Source organism: Zootoca vivipara, chromosome 4 (assembly GCF_963506605.1).
Source record: "Zootoca vivipara chromosome 4, rZooViv1.1, whole genome shotgun sequence".
Classification (NCBI taxonomy): domain Eukaryota; kingdom Metazoa; phylum Chordata; class Lepidosauria; order Squamata; family Lacertidae; genus Zootoca; species Zootoca vivipara.
In genome coordinates this window covers 82,347,535-82,364,657 of record NC_083279.1, presented here as the reverse complement: position 1 = coordinate 82,364,657, position 17,123 = coordinate 82,347,535, and the positions used below count along the sequence as shown (strand labels likewise).

At 45.0% G+C, this 17,123-nt stretch overlaps 1 protein-coding gene and 1 pseudogene across 1 annotated transcript; one reads left to right on the top strand and one right to left on the bottom strand.

The window, feature by feature from the left end:
• The first annotated feature begins 1,726 nt into the window (after positions 1-1,726).
• Positions 1,727-3,817, top strand: LOC118085420 (vitelline membrane outer layer protein 1-like). The gene is made up of 3 exons (XM_035116042.2): positions 1,727-1,979; positions 2,532-2,626; positions 3,429-3,817. Exons 1-3 carry the CDS (start codon positions 1,809-1,811, stop codon positions 3,721-3,723), a joined length of 561 nt encoding a protein of 186 aa, XP_034971933.2. The 5' UTR covers positions 1,727-1,808; the 3' UTR covers positions 3,724-3,817.
• Positions 3,818-7,809: 3,992 nt separating this feature from the next.
• On the bottom strand, positions 7,810-11,663 carry LOC118085109 (vitelline membrane outer layer protein 1-like; annotated as a pseudogene).
• Positions 11,664-17,123: the final 5,460 nt, after the last annotated feature.

Genomic DNA, 17,123 nt, shown 5'->3' with positions numbered 1-17,123 from the left:
GCAACAAGAGTGTGAGTTCCTGCTGCATTGATTTTCCAGAATTTCCAGCTCCCTCACACACACCACCCTCCCAAGGACTTTTGGGACATGAGAGATCCTTTTGAATTCGTTTCTCATCCAGGAAAGCACCTAGCTCCTGAGAAGTGAATTCGCCTTCACTGGGACTGGAGCATTTCACTCCAATGGGATTGGCACTACCACCACTCCTGGTGTCCCTTTCTTCACCTTCCGAGGGAGTCAGATGACCATCTTGGTCACTTGCAACTTCATCCACTGAAAGTGTCATCACCTCCATCTCTACAGCTGGAAGCAGCCATGTTTCCAAATACCAGTTGCTGGAAACCAAGGAAGAGGAGCGTGCTCTTGTGCTCATGTTCTGCTCCCTGGTTCTCCGAGCCTTTCTGCTTCAGTGGGATCTCTGCTAGCACACCAAGTAGACACCTGTAAATTCAGCCGGCATGACACATCTAATGGCATCTGCTCTGCAGCTCCTGGCAGCCAGAGGGAAGGGTGTGGAGGAGAGAAAGTAGATGCTCTTTTTTTTACAGAATCCATGGTACACCCAAATTGACTCCAGAATTGACTATTTTCATGCCATTTGTTCTTCTATTGCTAGAACTGCTGCTATGGCTGATGCAGGGCCAGTCTTCAATATATCACTTTGGGAGAAGGCGTTCAAGCAAGAGGTGAAGACTCAACTCCAGGGATTCCTGAATTATACTGGTTTTCAGTCCCGCAAACAGACTGAAATGTCCTTGGTGGATGATCTACACCGGGAACAGTAGACAGTGTGTGAGATCCCTGCCACTTCCGCTGCACCACTTAGATTTCATTGATTTTTTTTGTAGGGAATAACACATGCATTATAAAGAAGGGGGAAAGAGTGGGCCAGTGGGCCTTCTCAATCTGCTGCCTGCAAAGTGGCAGTGCAGACTTCCATCAGGTCCTTCCTCAGAGTGAGGCATTGTGGGTGAGGGCGCCCTGAAGAATGCCTGTGTCACCACTTTATATAAGTGTTTATTCAATGGCTGGAACTGGCTGCATTATATAAGCATGTAAGAAGTTAAGAGAGATTGCTAGCCTGGGACAACCTACTGCCCCCCCCTACCTGATTTCTCATTGTAATTATGGGGTGGAAGGACCTGAAGGAGACCTGCACTGACACTTTTCAAGTGGCAGATTGAGAAGGCACACTGGCCAGCAACAACAGTGGCCCATAGCTGCCAAGTTATCCCTTTTTTAAGGGATTTTCCCTTATGCTGAATAGGCTTCCTCGCGAGAAAAGGGAAAACTTGGCAGCTATGCAGTGGCCCCATGACCCTCTGGCTGTCTGGCCATACAGTCTGCCACTATCTAATTGACTGAAGATAGGTCCACTCCTCTCCACTGAACGTTCACACCTCCTATCTTCGGCATTTAGTGACAGTTCCTCTGTCCTGAATTCTCATTGTAGCTGTTCCAAGGGAATGGATATAGTACCGTATTGAGTTGCAGGACATCATCAAGACAGAATAGTTTACTTTTTGCAGGTTTGTTTTGGCTTGAAGAGGTTCCAACTCAAATACCCTGCTACTCGGAGAAGCTTATCAGGATCAAACTATTTCCTTAACTCCCTAGCCAATATTGACACACAATAGGTATTTAATGCAAATCTATCTACAGGTGGTGCCACCTTGTTCTTTATTATTTCTGTGAAATTTTCCTTGTTTTCCAGACGTGACCCAGCCCAAGTCTCTGGGCTATAAATTCTCGAGGCTGCTATTCTTTGATGGTCTCTTTCCACCTTGATTCAGAATAGATTGCTTTCCATGGACTTCACCATCACTACTATGCTCTTCTTGATCCTCTTCAGCTGTCTTGCCCATGCAGAAGCCGAGAACTGTAATTCTATCCTCACAGTGCCGAATGGAGGACCATGGGGCACTTGGGGGAATATCCAATATTGTCCACGGGGATATGCTCATGGCTTCTCACTGAAGGTAAGATTTGCTGTTGGGTTGCTTTCACAATCAAATCTCTCTCCTTCCTTCGTTTTTTGTCTGAACACTCTCCAGAACATAGTTTTTGAACTCAATAAGAAATGCGGGGAAGCAATAGGACAGGGATGGACTAAGGAGATGCTAGGCCAAATGGCCAGAATTGCTATCAAATGTTCCCTAACCTCCATTATCCACAAAGGAATGTGTTAAGGAGATAAGGATAAATGGCCATAAATCAGCTGGCAGGGAGGAAAGGAGTCTACCAGCTGCAAGAATAGAAGTTTTTGGGTTAACTATCTGCAGCCTGGATTCAAACTGTTCTTCCTAAGTTGGAAAAACAGCAAAGACAGCTTGTTTACTGGAAGCTGAATCATGGGACAAAGCGATGCAGTGACTTTTGGAAACTGTAACGTAACAGCTTCTCCCGAGACATGATGGGAACCATCAACAGTTGCAGGAATAAAGGATACCCGAGGTACCACTGAAGTAGATCGATGTCAGTAATTCAGCAGTTCAAATTTATCACACACTCTGCATCTCTTTTCCCTCTAGGTAGAGCCAGTTCAACGTCGTGGTGATGATACAGCCCTCAATGGAATCCGTTTGCACTGCACCGATGGTTCAGTTATTGAGTCTTCAGTTGGACCGTGAGTGGCTTTCTAGCTTTCTTTTCTGCTTTGGTTCAATTCTTTGGAAGGTAATGGCTGGAGGGGCTAAACTGAAATTTGTTAGGCTGGGTTAGATCAGCACCAGACAAGAGGGCAAGTCAACATGGCTACCCAGTTCTCTTTTGGGGGAGTGGTTGAGCAGTGGCAACCAACGTCAAGTGTCTACCACCTCTCCTCTTAAGATAGTATCTCTTACCCACCATTCCATACCTCTCCAAGATCCGGTTGATAGGAGAATCCTGAATTTGGCCAACTGCTCCCTCTGGCCCAGTCCTTAGTTGCTGATTTCTGATTCTTCTTGAGAAAGAAGCAGAGTGCCAAAGTCTCAAACTACATCTTCCGATGTGCTATTAACGTCCTCTGAGGGTTCTGTTGCCTCAGAAGAGCTACCTGGCTCAAAACAAGTTGAGCCCCAATAAACTGATACTTCTCCCCTTTTCAGGTTTCCCGCCTCTTTTCCAGTAAACAGATAATTATTCTGGGTCATCTCAGACCCAGAAGATCTTAGGTTGTGTCAAACAATATTTGTTGCAAATATCAATGTGTTATTTAACAGTTTCATAGACTCACACACCGATAATACCTGATTCTGTGATCACGGATTCCTCTGCCTTCACCAGGAGTGGAGGAAGGAAGGAGCAGCAGGTGCTTTGTGAATACAATGCAAAGCCTTTGAGACACTATGAGCATCCTCCTGTGATGCTAGCAATGGCCTGATCCCTTTTGGTGCAAACAGATGCCTGTCCCATTTCTAATTAACAGTCAGTGTCTTCTTTGGCAGGTGGGGATCCTGGACAGGGATTCAGTATTGCCCCCATGGCAATCTGGTCTCTTTCTCTCTGAGAGTGGAAGGATCCCAGGGCAAAGGTGACGATACTGCAGCCAACAACATCCAGTTCACCTGCCAAGATGGAACTGGGCTGATGGGCCATGGACTTGCCTGGGGTAGTTTTGGTCCATGGAGCAGTCGCTGCTACTCTGGCTTCATTAGTGGCATGCAGACAAGGGTGGAGTCTTCCCAAGGCAAGGGCGATGACACAGCACTCAATGATGTGAAGTTCTTTTGCACTGGCTGAACCCCAAGTACCTCCCTGTAACTCTGCTGCTTTTCAGTAGTCATGAATGTTAACCACAATTAAATATTGGCATGAAAGTAGTGTGTGGTTCTTTTCATTTTAATTCCTTAATTTTGCACCTATCACTTCTGGAGGGGAAGCATATATAAAGAAGGAGTGACTGGCCAAAGGTCATGTTGTGAGCATCATGGCCAAGTGAGAAGATCTGAGACAATTGCCATACTGATTTCCTGTTAGACCATTAGCTAGTCTGGATTCCGATCTACCATATACAGAATACAAGCTATGATGGGAAATGTGGAGGCACTATTCTTTCCAACTCCTTAGTGAGAAATAAGCCTGCTTCCAACTTTCAATATTTTTAACCAGTGAGTAAAGTCACAGTTTGACGTTTGGGAGAGCAAGGCACAGAGACAATAATTTTTTTTCCTGCTTGGCAGGGGGTTGGACTGGATGGCCCTTGTGGTCTCTTCCAACTCTATGATTCTATGATTCTAAATGATGGAGGAACACACAAATTGTCTGCAGAGGATACTTCCTGCTTATGTGCAAATATAGTGCATAAGATAATACAGATTATGAAACTATTGTAGCACTATTGTAGTTACTCTAACAATAAAAACCAAGGGGAATCTGGATCGGTTTTAATGTTTTCATTCAGTACTCATGGGCTGATTTTATTCTTTTATTTGAAGTTTATTTGAATGACATTTACTGATTCACTTGTTTTCCATTTCTAAATGTGAAAAGAGTGCTTCCTTAAAGAGCCTCATGATAATACCTTCTATGAAGTTTTGACTTCTCTTCGTTCTTAAATTTTATTGCTTGCCTGTGTATTAATTGTGATTTTCAGTTATCCGTATCAGCCTTGAAAAATTCTGTTCAAAAGCAAACTACGAATGTCAAAGAAATCTTGTCCTTCGTACACATATTAAGTTGATGGCTAAATTAGTTACGGTAAAAGCTATCAATTAGTTATTTTTTTTTTAGCTAGCAATAGTCTAGGAAGCCATATTTTGTTTTTGTTTTTGGTTTCTGTTTGTTTGTTTTTTTGTTTTATTAAATTTGCTTGACAACATTACATTATTATACTGTATATGGTATTTTGAAAAAGAAAAAAGTACAAATCAAAGACAAGTCTATACAATACAATTCACCATACATTCTTTCATATGTACACAATCTATGTAAAATTTAGGTGACTCACTGTATGATTCTCCCCCTCCCCCCAAATTATAAGTAATTTGTCTAGGGCCACTAGTTAGGTGCCTAGTGAGAGAATCCCACAGACATGGGCCGATGGATGCAATATATCTCAATGGGAGACTCTTATCTCTAGGGCTAGACACATTCAAATGGCTACAGACAGTCCTTCAGATAAGCTGGTCCCAAACCTACTAAGCTTTAAAGCTGATGTCCTGCTCTTTCAATGGTGGTCTAGAAATGAATAGGTCACCAATGCACAGTCTCCAACTGCCCTGAAAATGCCCGGACCACAAAAGCCCTTACGCCATCACAGTTTTTCATTATGTCATACAGGGTCAGGGCCAGATTAAGACCTTTAGAAGCCCTAAATGGGAGCTTTCCAAACTTTGTGTCGTGCCGCGTTTGTAAGCTGCGGTGTACAGATGTCAGGAATGAGCCAGCTCCCACTGAAGATTTGCAGCCAGCTGAGGAAAGCAGCCAAGAACAGAGATGATGCCAGAGGCTATGTTACAGGCCTCCGGAGCTATCTGTTTGTTTTTGCAATAATTCCTCCTTTTTAATTAACGACGCTTACTGTGCTTGGATGCATGACAGTAGGTGTGTCGCGCAAATGCTCCCCGCGCTCCTCCCAGGGCTGGAAAGGGGCTAGTTTGACCTCCGGTTTGCTAGTAAAACTGAATTACTGTGTTGCGAAATGATGCATGTCTCAAAAGTATGTCACCAACATGAAAAAGTTTGGAAAGCTCTGCCCTAAACACTTTAAAGATTTGAGTGCCGCCATACATATCTCATTCAAAATATAAACATGTGAGCCTCGGTGGAACGAGTGGCATTTTACCAGTTGTTGTTGTTTAGTCACTAAGTCGTGTCCAACTCTTCATGACCCCATGGACCAGAGCACGCCAGGCACTCCTGTCTTCCACTGCCTCCCGCAGTTTGGTCAGACTCATGTTCGTAGCTTCGAGAACACTGTCCAACCATCTCGTCCTCTGTCGTCCCCTTCTCCTTGTCGTCCCCTTCTCCTTACCAGTTACCAGAGTCTAATTTTGTTGTATTGATGTATATCATTAGTCTCTATTATTACTCTTTTATTATTGTTTATTATTATTTGCTGCTGTTGTGGTGGTAGTATAGATGCCTGGAATTCTTCCATTTATTGTGGGAGCCTTTTCCCCTCAGCTGCAATATATGGTCCATGGTAAATTCGGTCCGAGGAAAATTTCTGTGGTGCCCCCCTTCTCTTGATAAGCATGTGATTATTTTGCCTAAAGCTTAATCCGGCCTTGTGCAGAGTCCCAAATTCTACAAGCCGGGGAAGGGAGTGGGGAAGGGCGAGTGTGTGGGGAGGAGATGGCCCAACCCCTCACAGTGATGCACTGGGACCTGCAGGGAGGAGAGGGGGGTGGGCACCAGCTGCTGTTGTTGCTGCTCTGCTTCTCAGTTCCACCAGTTGGTACCGCTCAATACATCCGACCAGGGTGATGGTAGTGGCAGGAGCGGCCTAAGGGTGCCTGGCTCGCGCAGGTGCACAGGGGTCATAGCCACTGACCATAGAGACTATGTTGCTGGTGCAAGTGTGCTGCCTTGAAACATCTGGTGCGGAAGCCCCTTCTGACACCCAAAGCTAGTTGATTTTACCATGTGGTTTTACCATATATCATCAAAGGCTGCTGCATATAACCAAGACATTTACCAGTTCAGTATTGTGACATACGCCTCTTGGTTACAGCCATTTGGGCAACTCAGCCAGCCCTGCTCTTTCCCCATATTCCATCAGAGGAGAGGGGCACACTGATGTAGAAAAAATGTCTCTATTTTCATCTGAGGAATGTTGGGGGGAATGCCAACACAGCAAGTACATATTGATACTGATATTTCATGTGCCAACATCTTGGCTCCCCGCAGGCGGCTGCATTCTGCCAGCTGACATTTCTAAGCCATCTTTAAAAGCATCCTCTCACAGGTGATTTTCAAATCTGAAACAGAGACATTGTGAATCCCTGCTTGTCAGGGATTGGACCCAAGAGGGCAAGATGGAGGAGGAGGAGGAGTGGTGGAGATCACACACACACACACACCTTTCTCCTGCAGCGTCAGGAGAAGTGGGAGGCAGCATTGAATTACAGCAGGGCTTTGAGGAGTTTGAGGGAAGTCGCAGCTCAGAGATAGACGAACAAAAGAGTTGTGCAGTGTTAGATGGGGGGGGGACTGTAGAACTAGCAGGGCAGCCATATGACATGCTGTCACTGGAGAGTATTTCTGATCCCCCTTCTCCCAGAACGCGATGTTTGTTAAAAGTGCAGGAACAACAGAATCAGAGACATTTGACCACGAGTGGCCACCGTAGAGGAAGTTGCTGTTGCTAGGAAGGAGGAGCCCAATTTAGAGTAACGCCACGTTGAGGCTTGTTGTTTTCTTTTGTTTCTTGCTGTTAGGATTGGATAAAACTCATTTAAAAAGGACTCTACCTTGTTTTCTCTGCTCTTGTTGCAACCAAGGGGAGGAATAGAGCCATGACACTGCTTTAGCCTCCCACAAAAATCAAGTTCAGTTCTAGGCCCTCCAAAAAAGGAACCCCAAAATGTCAATGTGGGGCTAAGGAAGCCATCTTGGTGCCAACATTGTCTGATTTTAGCCCCAGACAAAAGCATTTTTATTTACCCAGGTTTTGGCCCTTGATTTGGAGGGTAACCAGTTATGTCTGTGGCCGCTTTCTGAGTCTGGTCTCGGGGCCCCTTCTTTAATATTTTTCGTTGCTTCTCATCCAGAAGTGATAGGTGCAGAATTCTGTTCAAAAGAATCACACACAATTCTCAAGACAATATTTAATTGTCGCTAACCTTAACGACGCTTACTGTAAGGGGCGGAGGTACATTGGGTTCAATCACAGCAGAAGAACTTCACATCATTAAGTGCTGTGTCATCGCCCTTGCCTTCGGAAGCCTCCACCTTTGTCTGGATCCCACAGATATAACCAGAGGAGCAGTGATTGCTCCATGGGCCAAAACTACCCCAAGGACTACCCTGGCCCATCAGCCCAGTTCCGTCTTGACAGGTGAACTGGATGTTGTTGGCGGCCGTATCATCACTGCTGCCCTCGGATCCTTCCACTCTCAGAGAGAAAGAGATCAGATTGCTTTGGGGGCAATACTGAATTCCTGTCCAGGTTCCCCACCTGCCAAAGAAGACACTGGTGTTAATTAAAATAAAAAATTCCTTCAGTAGCACCTTAAAGACCAACTAAGTTTATATTTTGGTATGAGCTTTCGTGTGCATGCACACTTCTTCAGATACAGAAGGTATCTGAAGAAGTGTGCATGCACACGAAAGCTCATACCAAAATATAAACTTAGTTGGTCTTTAAGGTGCTACTGAAGGAATTTTTTATTTTGCTTCGACTCAGACCAACACGGCTACCTACCTGTAACTAGAACTGGTGTTAATTAGTAACACATGAGGAGCCTTTTGCTTACACCAGGCATCCCCAAACTGTGGCCCTACAGATGTTTTGGCCTACAACTGCCATGATCCCTAGCTAAGAGGACCAGTGGTCAGGGATGAGGGAAATTGTAGTCCAAAACATGTGGAGGGCTGAAGTTTGGGGGTGCCTGCCTTACACCTAAACAGATCAGGTCCATGTGAATATTCCAAGAAGATGCGCCCAAAGTCTCAAGGGCTCTGCATTGTTGCATCCAAATGTTCACAAAGCAACTGCCTCTGCCCCTCCTTTCTTCCCCAACACTCCCTGCTCCTGGTGAGGGCAAAAGCAATTCTCCAGGATCCCAGAAGCAGGTATTGTTGCTGTGTGAGTCTGTGAAACAGTTAATTATCACTTTAATGTATCATTTCCAATAAATGTTGCTCAACACAACCTAAGATCTTCTGGGCCGGAAATAGTCCAGAACAATTATTTGTTTATTGGAAAAGAGGAGAGAGTATCAAAAAGCACACAATTATCCATTTATTGGGGCTCAACTTGTTCTGAGCTACAGAACTCTTCTGAGGCATAGTGCCTTCCTGTTTTATTGGTTTTAGGTTTTGTTTTATGTTTTAGGATATATTGTTTGGCCTTTTAAACTGTATACTGCATAGAACTTTTTGAAATGTTGGGGATTGTAAATATTAAATAAAACATATATTTGATCCCTCCCGACTGGTATATGGTGTTTTCTGAATAAAATCATTGTTCTCTTTAACAGACTTGGAGATTCCATTTATCTCTGTTTGTTTCTTGGCTTCCGTGAGGCAGAGACTGATCCAGGCTTAGTCTTGGGTAAAATATTTGCCTCCTTAAGTCTCATCACTGCCCTCTCACTTAGCTGCTTCTCTGAGGACAACACCTATGGCAAACCAAGAGGGAGAGGGCAAGATAACCAGAGGCTGCTACTCCCTGTCCTTCCTCCTGCCTCTTGCTTAGAGAGATTCAGTGAACTTGTAAAGATAGCAAGAAAGAGTTGCAGCTAAATAAGAAAGCTCAAGGAGTCCGTACTGGGTCCCCTATTGGGATACAGGGGTTGACAAGTGTCTAACAGTGCCAACCTCTAAAACCAGGCCTGGTGTGAATTTTGGTGTTCTACAAAGCTGAGTTGGAAGCCAGCAAAAGGCTAGAGTTGGTGCCCTTTGAGAGGTCAGAAAAAGCAAGGTGAACCCTATGGTTTCTTCGTGCTGGTCTAACCCAGCATAACAAATTTCAGTTCAACCCCTCCCACCGACACCTTCCCCAAAATTGCAACAAAAAGAAAATGAAATCAAGACTGATGCTCACGGTCCACTTTCAGACTCAATTACTGAACTGTCAGTGCAGTGCAGGCGAATTCCATTTGGTTTGGCTCTACCTAGTGGGAAGAGAGACGAAGAGACTGGGTTAAATCTGAAGATAAACCAAGTAAATCATGAATTCAATGAGATCTAAGTTCAATTAACGTGACATGGATGCAACATTTTTCAGCTAGAATTATCCATTCTCTTAAGTCTCTTTAAGACATAAGGGTCATCTAGTCCAACCCCCTGTGATGCAGGAATCATTTGCCCAACATGGGGCTTGAACCCACAACCCTGAGATTAAGAGTCTCATGCCCAACCAACTGAGCTATCACACCAGCCATACAGCCCATGTGAAACTCAATTAAAGGTCCTTGAAATGGTAATCAGCAAAACAAATTAAGCATTCAGAATGTTGCAAGTTGCTGTCCTGAAATATAAAACATATTTCAGGAAACTATAAAGACTTAAAAAAACAACAACCCTGGAATGTGAATACCGGTAGTTTAATTCATGTGTCGTTCACCTGGCAATTATGGGGATCACTTTCATGTGCAGATTTTTGCATTAACTCAATCAACTTGGTTAAACCAAATTAGTTCATTCCAAGCACTGCCTTTGCCCCACAGCCAAAATTAGTTAAAGGTCCTGTGCTCTTCTTTACAACTTTTTCACTGCTTGCGAGGGAACTCAGTCGGGATCTCCTGCACCTTGAATGATAATCATGCTAGTAGATCTAAAAGATAGATGCACCATGGAAACCAAAACATGACATTGCTGCAAAACAATTGTTTAGTATCTGTGTGAGTGTATTTATTATCTTGTTGTTTATTTTTGAATTGCACAATGCAATTCTTTGAGGGTAGGTGATGAAACACACTGCATTCAGCCGTAATTATCAACCTTGAGTGATTTATTTATTTTTTAAAGACTGGCAGTCACTTCCAATACTGCAGGCTTCCCAACTTTGATCCCTCTCAGATGTTTTGGATGATAACACCCATCATCCCAGACCATTTGTCATGCTGGCTGGGGTTGATGGGAGCTGGAGTCCAACATATCTGGAGATATGTTGGACAACATCCTACATGTAAGCAGTCCCACCAAACAGAGCCGGCCCTGTCATTAGGCAGGGTGAGGCTGCTGCTTCAGTTGCCAGAACCCCCCCCCCATGTGGCATGCCCAAGGTTGTCCCGCCTGCCTCGCTGTCTCCACTATCGGCGGAGAAGCACCACCAACATTGGCACCGATTTTGAGCAAGACCACATACATTTGGGCAAGATCTCACCTCAAATTGGCATAATCTTCCCCCATAACACCGATGGCTAGGAGCGCAGTGGCACCAGTGCAGGTGGTGATGATGGAGTAGTTCAATCATATAGTGACAGCAGCAGTTGGGCAAAGTGGAACTTCCCCTTTTGCCTCTAGCAGTGAAACAGGATGCACTGCCCCACCACCAAATAATCTGCCTGCATACCAGGGCTTTTTTTTCAACCAGAACTCACCAGAACTCAGTTCTGGCAGCTCTCAAGTGGGCACTATTGCCATTCTAAGAGAACAAGACACCTCTTTTTCTAGAAAAATAGCACTGCTGCATAAGTTGCTAATATATTTCACTTGGTGCCCCAAATTACCATCTGGCTACTCAACCCCTTATTGTCCATATTTTGGATAAAGCAAAGGACTAATAGACTTAATCAGTTCCCTGTTGTTTCCCCATCTTCAGAAGGTGTTCAGAAAGAAAGGAAGGGAGGAACTTCAAAACGACCCGATGGTAACAGCAACCCTGGAGGAAACCTTACCTTCAGTGAGAAGCCACGAGCATATCCCTGAGGGCAAAACTGAATTACCCCCCAGCTACCCCAAGGTGCTCCATTTGTCACAGAGACGACAGAATTGTAGTCTCAGGCTTCCACAGGCCCAAGGCAACAGCACAGGATCAAGAAGAATGCAGGCGAGGCAGTGAGAGCCATGGTACCTCTGCTCTAAATCGAGGTTCAGGAAGCTAGTTGAAGGAAAGGAGCTTTGGGAATTTATAGCCCAGAGGTCTGAGCCGGGTCATGCCCTTAGACAAGGAAATACTTTCGAAACTTGTAAAAGGTAAAGGAAGACCACCAGTAGGTGTATTTGCATTGAATGTGCATTATGTGTCAACAGCCACTATGGCATTAAGGCATAGCTGCCAAGTTATCCCTTTTTTTAAGGGATTTTCCCTTATGCTGAATAGGCTTCCTCGTGAGAAAAGGGAAAACTTGGCAGCTATGCATTAAGGAAGCAGTTTGATTCTGCTAAACCTCTCGGAGCTGCAAGGGGGTTTTTTTGGCTGGAACTGGTCTGAGGCAAAGTAAAACAGAAGAAAATGACCTCTTGGTGATATTGTGTTGCTCACTTTGGCATTGTTATTCCTTAGAACTACTATAATAAGAATTTGGGGGAGTGAAAGTAGGATGAAACTCTCACTAAAAGCTGAGGACAGGATGTGTGGACCTCAAGTAGTGACTGCCGGGCCTGGCCCTGTCGTGAACCGTACTGACCTACAATTCTTAGTTGGCAGGTGAGGGATGGTGAATCTCACCCCACCGACACCCCATCTGCTGCTCTCAGGGCAGCCCTGTACCATCACCCACTGGCAGAGGAAGAGGAGTGTGAGGGGAGCGCACCGCCCCTGGCAACGGGATTCCCGTGGGGTGCCATCGTGGCTGCTCCCCTGCTTACGCTGGGCACCATGCCCCCGCAGGCGGCGTACCATGCCCCCAGGATGCGCGCCAGCCCCAGCCCCGCCTGCTCTCCGCTCCCCCGGTGCTGGAGCATGAAGCTCCGCCACTGCCATCACCACTGCCATGGCCCTGACTGACTAAGCTGCTGTATGACCACAAAGACTGTTGCTGGCCAGAGTGCCTTCGGAATCTGCTGCCTGCAATGTGGCCGCACAGCAGTCTCACTGACTCTAGGGGGCTGAGGTTTCTTTGCTTGAAGGGGGCCTGGCCCCCTCAATGTCAGGAGACACTGCAGGTTTTGTGATGTCACACACATCTCCCAATACCACGCAGGCTAGTGCAGCCTTCCAGTAGGCCACTCCGGCCTGCACAATGTCAGGAGACGCGCATGATGTCACGCAACCCTTTGCTCCCCACTTTCTCCCTGATGCTTAGGTGTGTCATGTTTGTATGTGTAGGTGTGTGTGTGTGTGTGTGTGTGTGTGTGTGTGTGTTTGCATCCATGCACGTGACTAAAGCTGGGGTCTAACGAACGACAGAGATGTTTCCACAATGTGAGTACACAAAGAGGGCATTGCTGCATACGAAAATGGAGTCCTGTTTATACTGGAAACAAAAGACTCGCACCAAAGGAAGGGAAATAGGGAAGCTGACGTACGAAGCACTTTGTATTTACTCTTCCCTATAATTTTTAAAGGGGAAAATAACCAATCCACTTTAAATCATTTACAGTGGTACCTCTACTTACAAATTTAATGCTTTCCGAACGCACATTCGTAAGTCAAAAAAAATTGTACGTCGAATCCCATAGGAATTCATTGGGAGAAAAAATTCGTATGTCAAAGCAACCCTATCTAAAAATTTGTAAGTAGAAAAAATCCTATCTAAACCGCATCCAAGATGGCGGACGGAGCTCCATTCGTAAGTAGAAACATTCATAAGTAGAGGTACCACTGTAATTGCAATGGTTCAGCAGCTGGTGGTGTTGCAGGGAGCATGTGGAGTGTTTATTCCTTTAGTGTAAATTGTGCCTTATACTGTCTACATGTCTACTCAGAAGTATGTCCCACTGAGTTCAATAGGGTAGGTTAGGATGAGCAGTTGTAATTTGCTCAAGTTGGCCATGTGAGCTTTATGGCGAAGCTGGGATTTGAACCTGATATCTGAGTGTGTTACTATCCTATGAGTATTGGGCAGCCAGGGTGGGGGCAACGCAGAGCTTCTTTGTATAAGAATTGGAATGCTAATAGCATGTGGAATTGCTTGCATTCCATCACCTCCATCTCACTAAATGTCTTCCAACAGCTGGAGGCAGCCATGTTTCCAAATACCAGTTGCTGGGAAGCACGGAAGAGGAATATGCTCTTGTGCTCATGTTCTGCTCCCTGGTTTCCCACAGGCATCTGGTTGGCCACTGTGAGAAGCAAATGCTGGACTAGATAGGCCATTGGCCTGATCCAACATACTATTCTTATATTTCTAACTGGTGGCAGGGAATGGGGGGTGATTCTGTAGTTCACCTCAAGTGCCAAAATGTATTTGTCTGGCCCTGAGAGGACAGTAAGGTGGCACAGTTGGGTCAGACCAGTAAGAGGTCCTTCTGAGTCACTGGGCCTTACAGCCAGCGACTGACATAGTTGCCCTGCCTGGAAGTATTTATATTTCGAAAGCTGGGTTATTTTTTTAAAAAATGGTTATCAGGCTACAGTTATACTCTGCAGGACCCAGAGAAAAGGGGGTAAAAGTGGACAGTAAATAGTTTATTAAGCAAATTTAGACTATTTATAGTAAAAGCAACTCTTTGGCTGTTTCCAAGAATTAAAGAATTTTGCAATTGTTTTGACATATCCTGTTTTTCAGTTAAGAAATTGCACATCCACCCGCCATACCTGCCAAGTTGCTGTCAGAGAAATAAGGGACCAGGCCGGAAATAGCAGACCGGAAGTAGCGTTGCCGCCATTTTGGAACTAGGCAGAGCATGCTCAGAAGTGACTTTTGATGCTGCTTTGCCCAGTTCCAATGGCTGCCGTGCCAGAAGTCGCACTGCAGCCATTTTGGAACTGGGCAGAGCAGCATCAAAAGTCGCTTCTGAGCATGCTCCGCCCAGCTCCAAAATGGTCGCCGCACCAAAATAAACCAGGAAAAAACAAAAAAAATCAATTTTTTCAGCTAGGAACAGCTGGAAAAAACAGGGCTTTCCCGGGGAAAACGGGAGACTTGGCAGCTATGCCACCCACTATAAATTTACTTATCTTTATTGAGTTCTCCATACCAGATCCTGCCATAGATGCCACAGCAAGCAGTAAACCCTCCTCTGCAGGAGATCCAGTAAGACCCTTCAGAGATATCACTGGAGCAAATAGCTCCTTGGGATCAGGTGTCTGATATAGGATATACAAAGTAAGTTGGATCTTCTGCAATAACAACTGTGAACACAACCACAGTTTTAAGAGCCATATCGGTGGGGTGATATTGCCAGCACCCTCTCATTAGTTACAATGGGAGGAAAATTCACTATGGTTACATCTGCGCCATACATTTAAAGCACACAGTGTGCTCTCAAAGACTACCAAATTTATTTTGGCATAAGCTTTCATGTACCAGAGTCTACTTTGTTCTGTTCATGAAGTGTTAGTCTCATTTCTCAGATTTATGAACATGCAATAATAAAGGCTGCTGGCGTAATCGTTGGGGTTAATGGCAATGCAATCGAAAAAGCACCACCTGTGACAATTCAAGTACACAGAATTATCACAGTGACCGGAGGCACCCTTCTCTTCTTGGTTTCATCCTTTCTAGGGCCCAGTCCTAGCACTGAAAATAAATTCAAGGTCTAAACCAGGGATAGGGAATGTGGCCTTCCAGATATTGCAGACTACAACTCCCAACAGCCACAGCTGGCATGGTCAATGGTCAGAGATGATAGGCACTGGAGATCAACAACACGTGGAGGGCTGCAGATTCTCCATCCCTGGTCTAGCCCTTCTCAGCTCTACTTCAGTGTGGAACCTTCCAAAGATGGAACCATACTCCTGGAGTCTTCTATCTAGCAGCAGTCTGTTTTGCGATGATTACATCCCTGAAATGGGTTTCAAAATGGATGCTATGTTGCACTTGCCAGGCCTATTCTAATTCTCTAATTCCTGGTCTTCAGAAATCTCTCCCCTTCTTTTTCTTGTATTTCAGTAGTGTGTGTGTGTGTGTGTGTGTGTGTGTGTGTGTGTGTGTATCACATCATCTTGTTCTGTGTCACCATCACTCACTCATTCTCAGGTTGGCTGCACAGCACATAGATTTTGCTCTTAGAGTCTCTTCCCAGTAACCTCAGTTCCCTGAGCCTTTCTGCTTCAGCGGGATCTCTGCTAGCACACCAAGTAGAAACCTGTAAATTCAGCCGGCGTGACACATCTAATGACATCTGCTCTGCAGCTCCTGGCAGCCAGAGGGAAGGGTGTGGAGGAGAGAAAGTAGATGCTCTTTTTACAGAATCCATGGTGCACCCAAATTGACTCCAGAATTGACTATGCTCATGGCATTTGTTCTTCTATTGCTAGAATTGGTGCCATGGCTGATGCAGGGCCAGTCTTCAATATATCACTTTGGGAGAAGGCATTCAAGCAAGAGGTGAAGACTCAACTCCAGGGATTTCTGAATTATACTGGTTTTCAGTCCCAGTATGTCCTTGGTGGATGATCTACACCGGGAACGGTAGACAGTGCATGAAATCCTTGCCACTTCCGCTCCACCACTTAGTGACCTTTAGATTTCATTGATTTTTTTCTTTTATTTTATTTTTGTGGGGAATAACACACACATTATAAAGAAGGGGAAAAGAGTAGTCAAAGGGGCATTTGACAGGGTTAGGAAGCAGAGTGAGCAAAGGCCAATTCTTCGCAGGAAGAGTTAGTCACCTACTAGGTCAGTCATCACGAAATAACAAATTGGCTTAGCCAGCATCGATTCCTTTTAGTATCTGTACAGCTGACCACCTAAATTCCTCCAAGTATGCAAAACAAAACAAAAAATAGAAAAGGGAAGTGTTTATCTGGTCCTGTTAATCTAGATTGCTTCTCACTAATATGTGTTTTAGATTAACAGGACCAGATAAACACTTCCCTTTTCTATTTTTTGTTTTGTTTTGCATACTTGGAGGAATTTAGGTGGTCAGCTGTACAGATACTAAAAGGCTAGATTGCTTCTCACTAATATGTGTTTTCCCCTTCATGGATCAATGCCTTGTCGTGGCGAAGGGGCTTGAATAACTCGGAGAAGCTATGAGCTATGCCATGCAGGGCCACCCAAGATGGACAGGTCATAGTGGAGAGTTTTGACTAAACGTGATCCACCTGGAGAAGGAACTGGCAAGCCACTCCAGTATCCCTGCCAAGAAAACTCCATGGATAAAGACAACAGGCATATAAAAGTTATGACGCTGGAAGATGAGCCCCTCAGGTCGGAAGGCGTCCAACATGCTACTGAGGAAGAGCGGAGGACAAGTACAAGTAGATTCAGAGCTGATGAAGCGACTGGGCCAAAGCCGAAAGGATGCTCAGTTGCGGATATGCCTGGAAGCGAAAGGAAAGTCCGATGCTGTAAAGAAAAATATTGCATAGGAACCTGGAATGTAAGAACCATGAGTGGAGGTAAGCTGGATGTGGTCAAAAATGAGATGACAAGAATAAATATCGACATCCTGGGCATCAGTGAACTAAAATG

Excerpts from the sequence above, each read along its gene's own strand:
- LOC118085420 (XM_035116042.2), top strand. The coding sequence starts at position 1,809 with ATGGACTTCACCATCACTACTATGCTCTTCTTGATCCTCTTCAGCTGT. Across the intron at positions 1,980-2,531 it reads CTCATGGCTTCTCACTGAAG|GTAGAGCCAGTTCAACGTCG; the intron begins GTAAGATTTGCT and ends TTTTCCCTCTAG. Across the intron at positions 2,627-3,428 it reads ATTGAGTCTTCAGTTGGACC|GTGGGGATCCTGGACAGGGA; the intron begins GTGAGTGGCTTT and ends CTTCTTTGGCAG.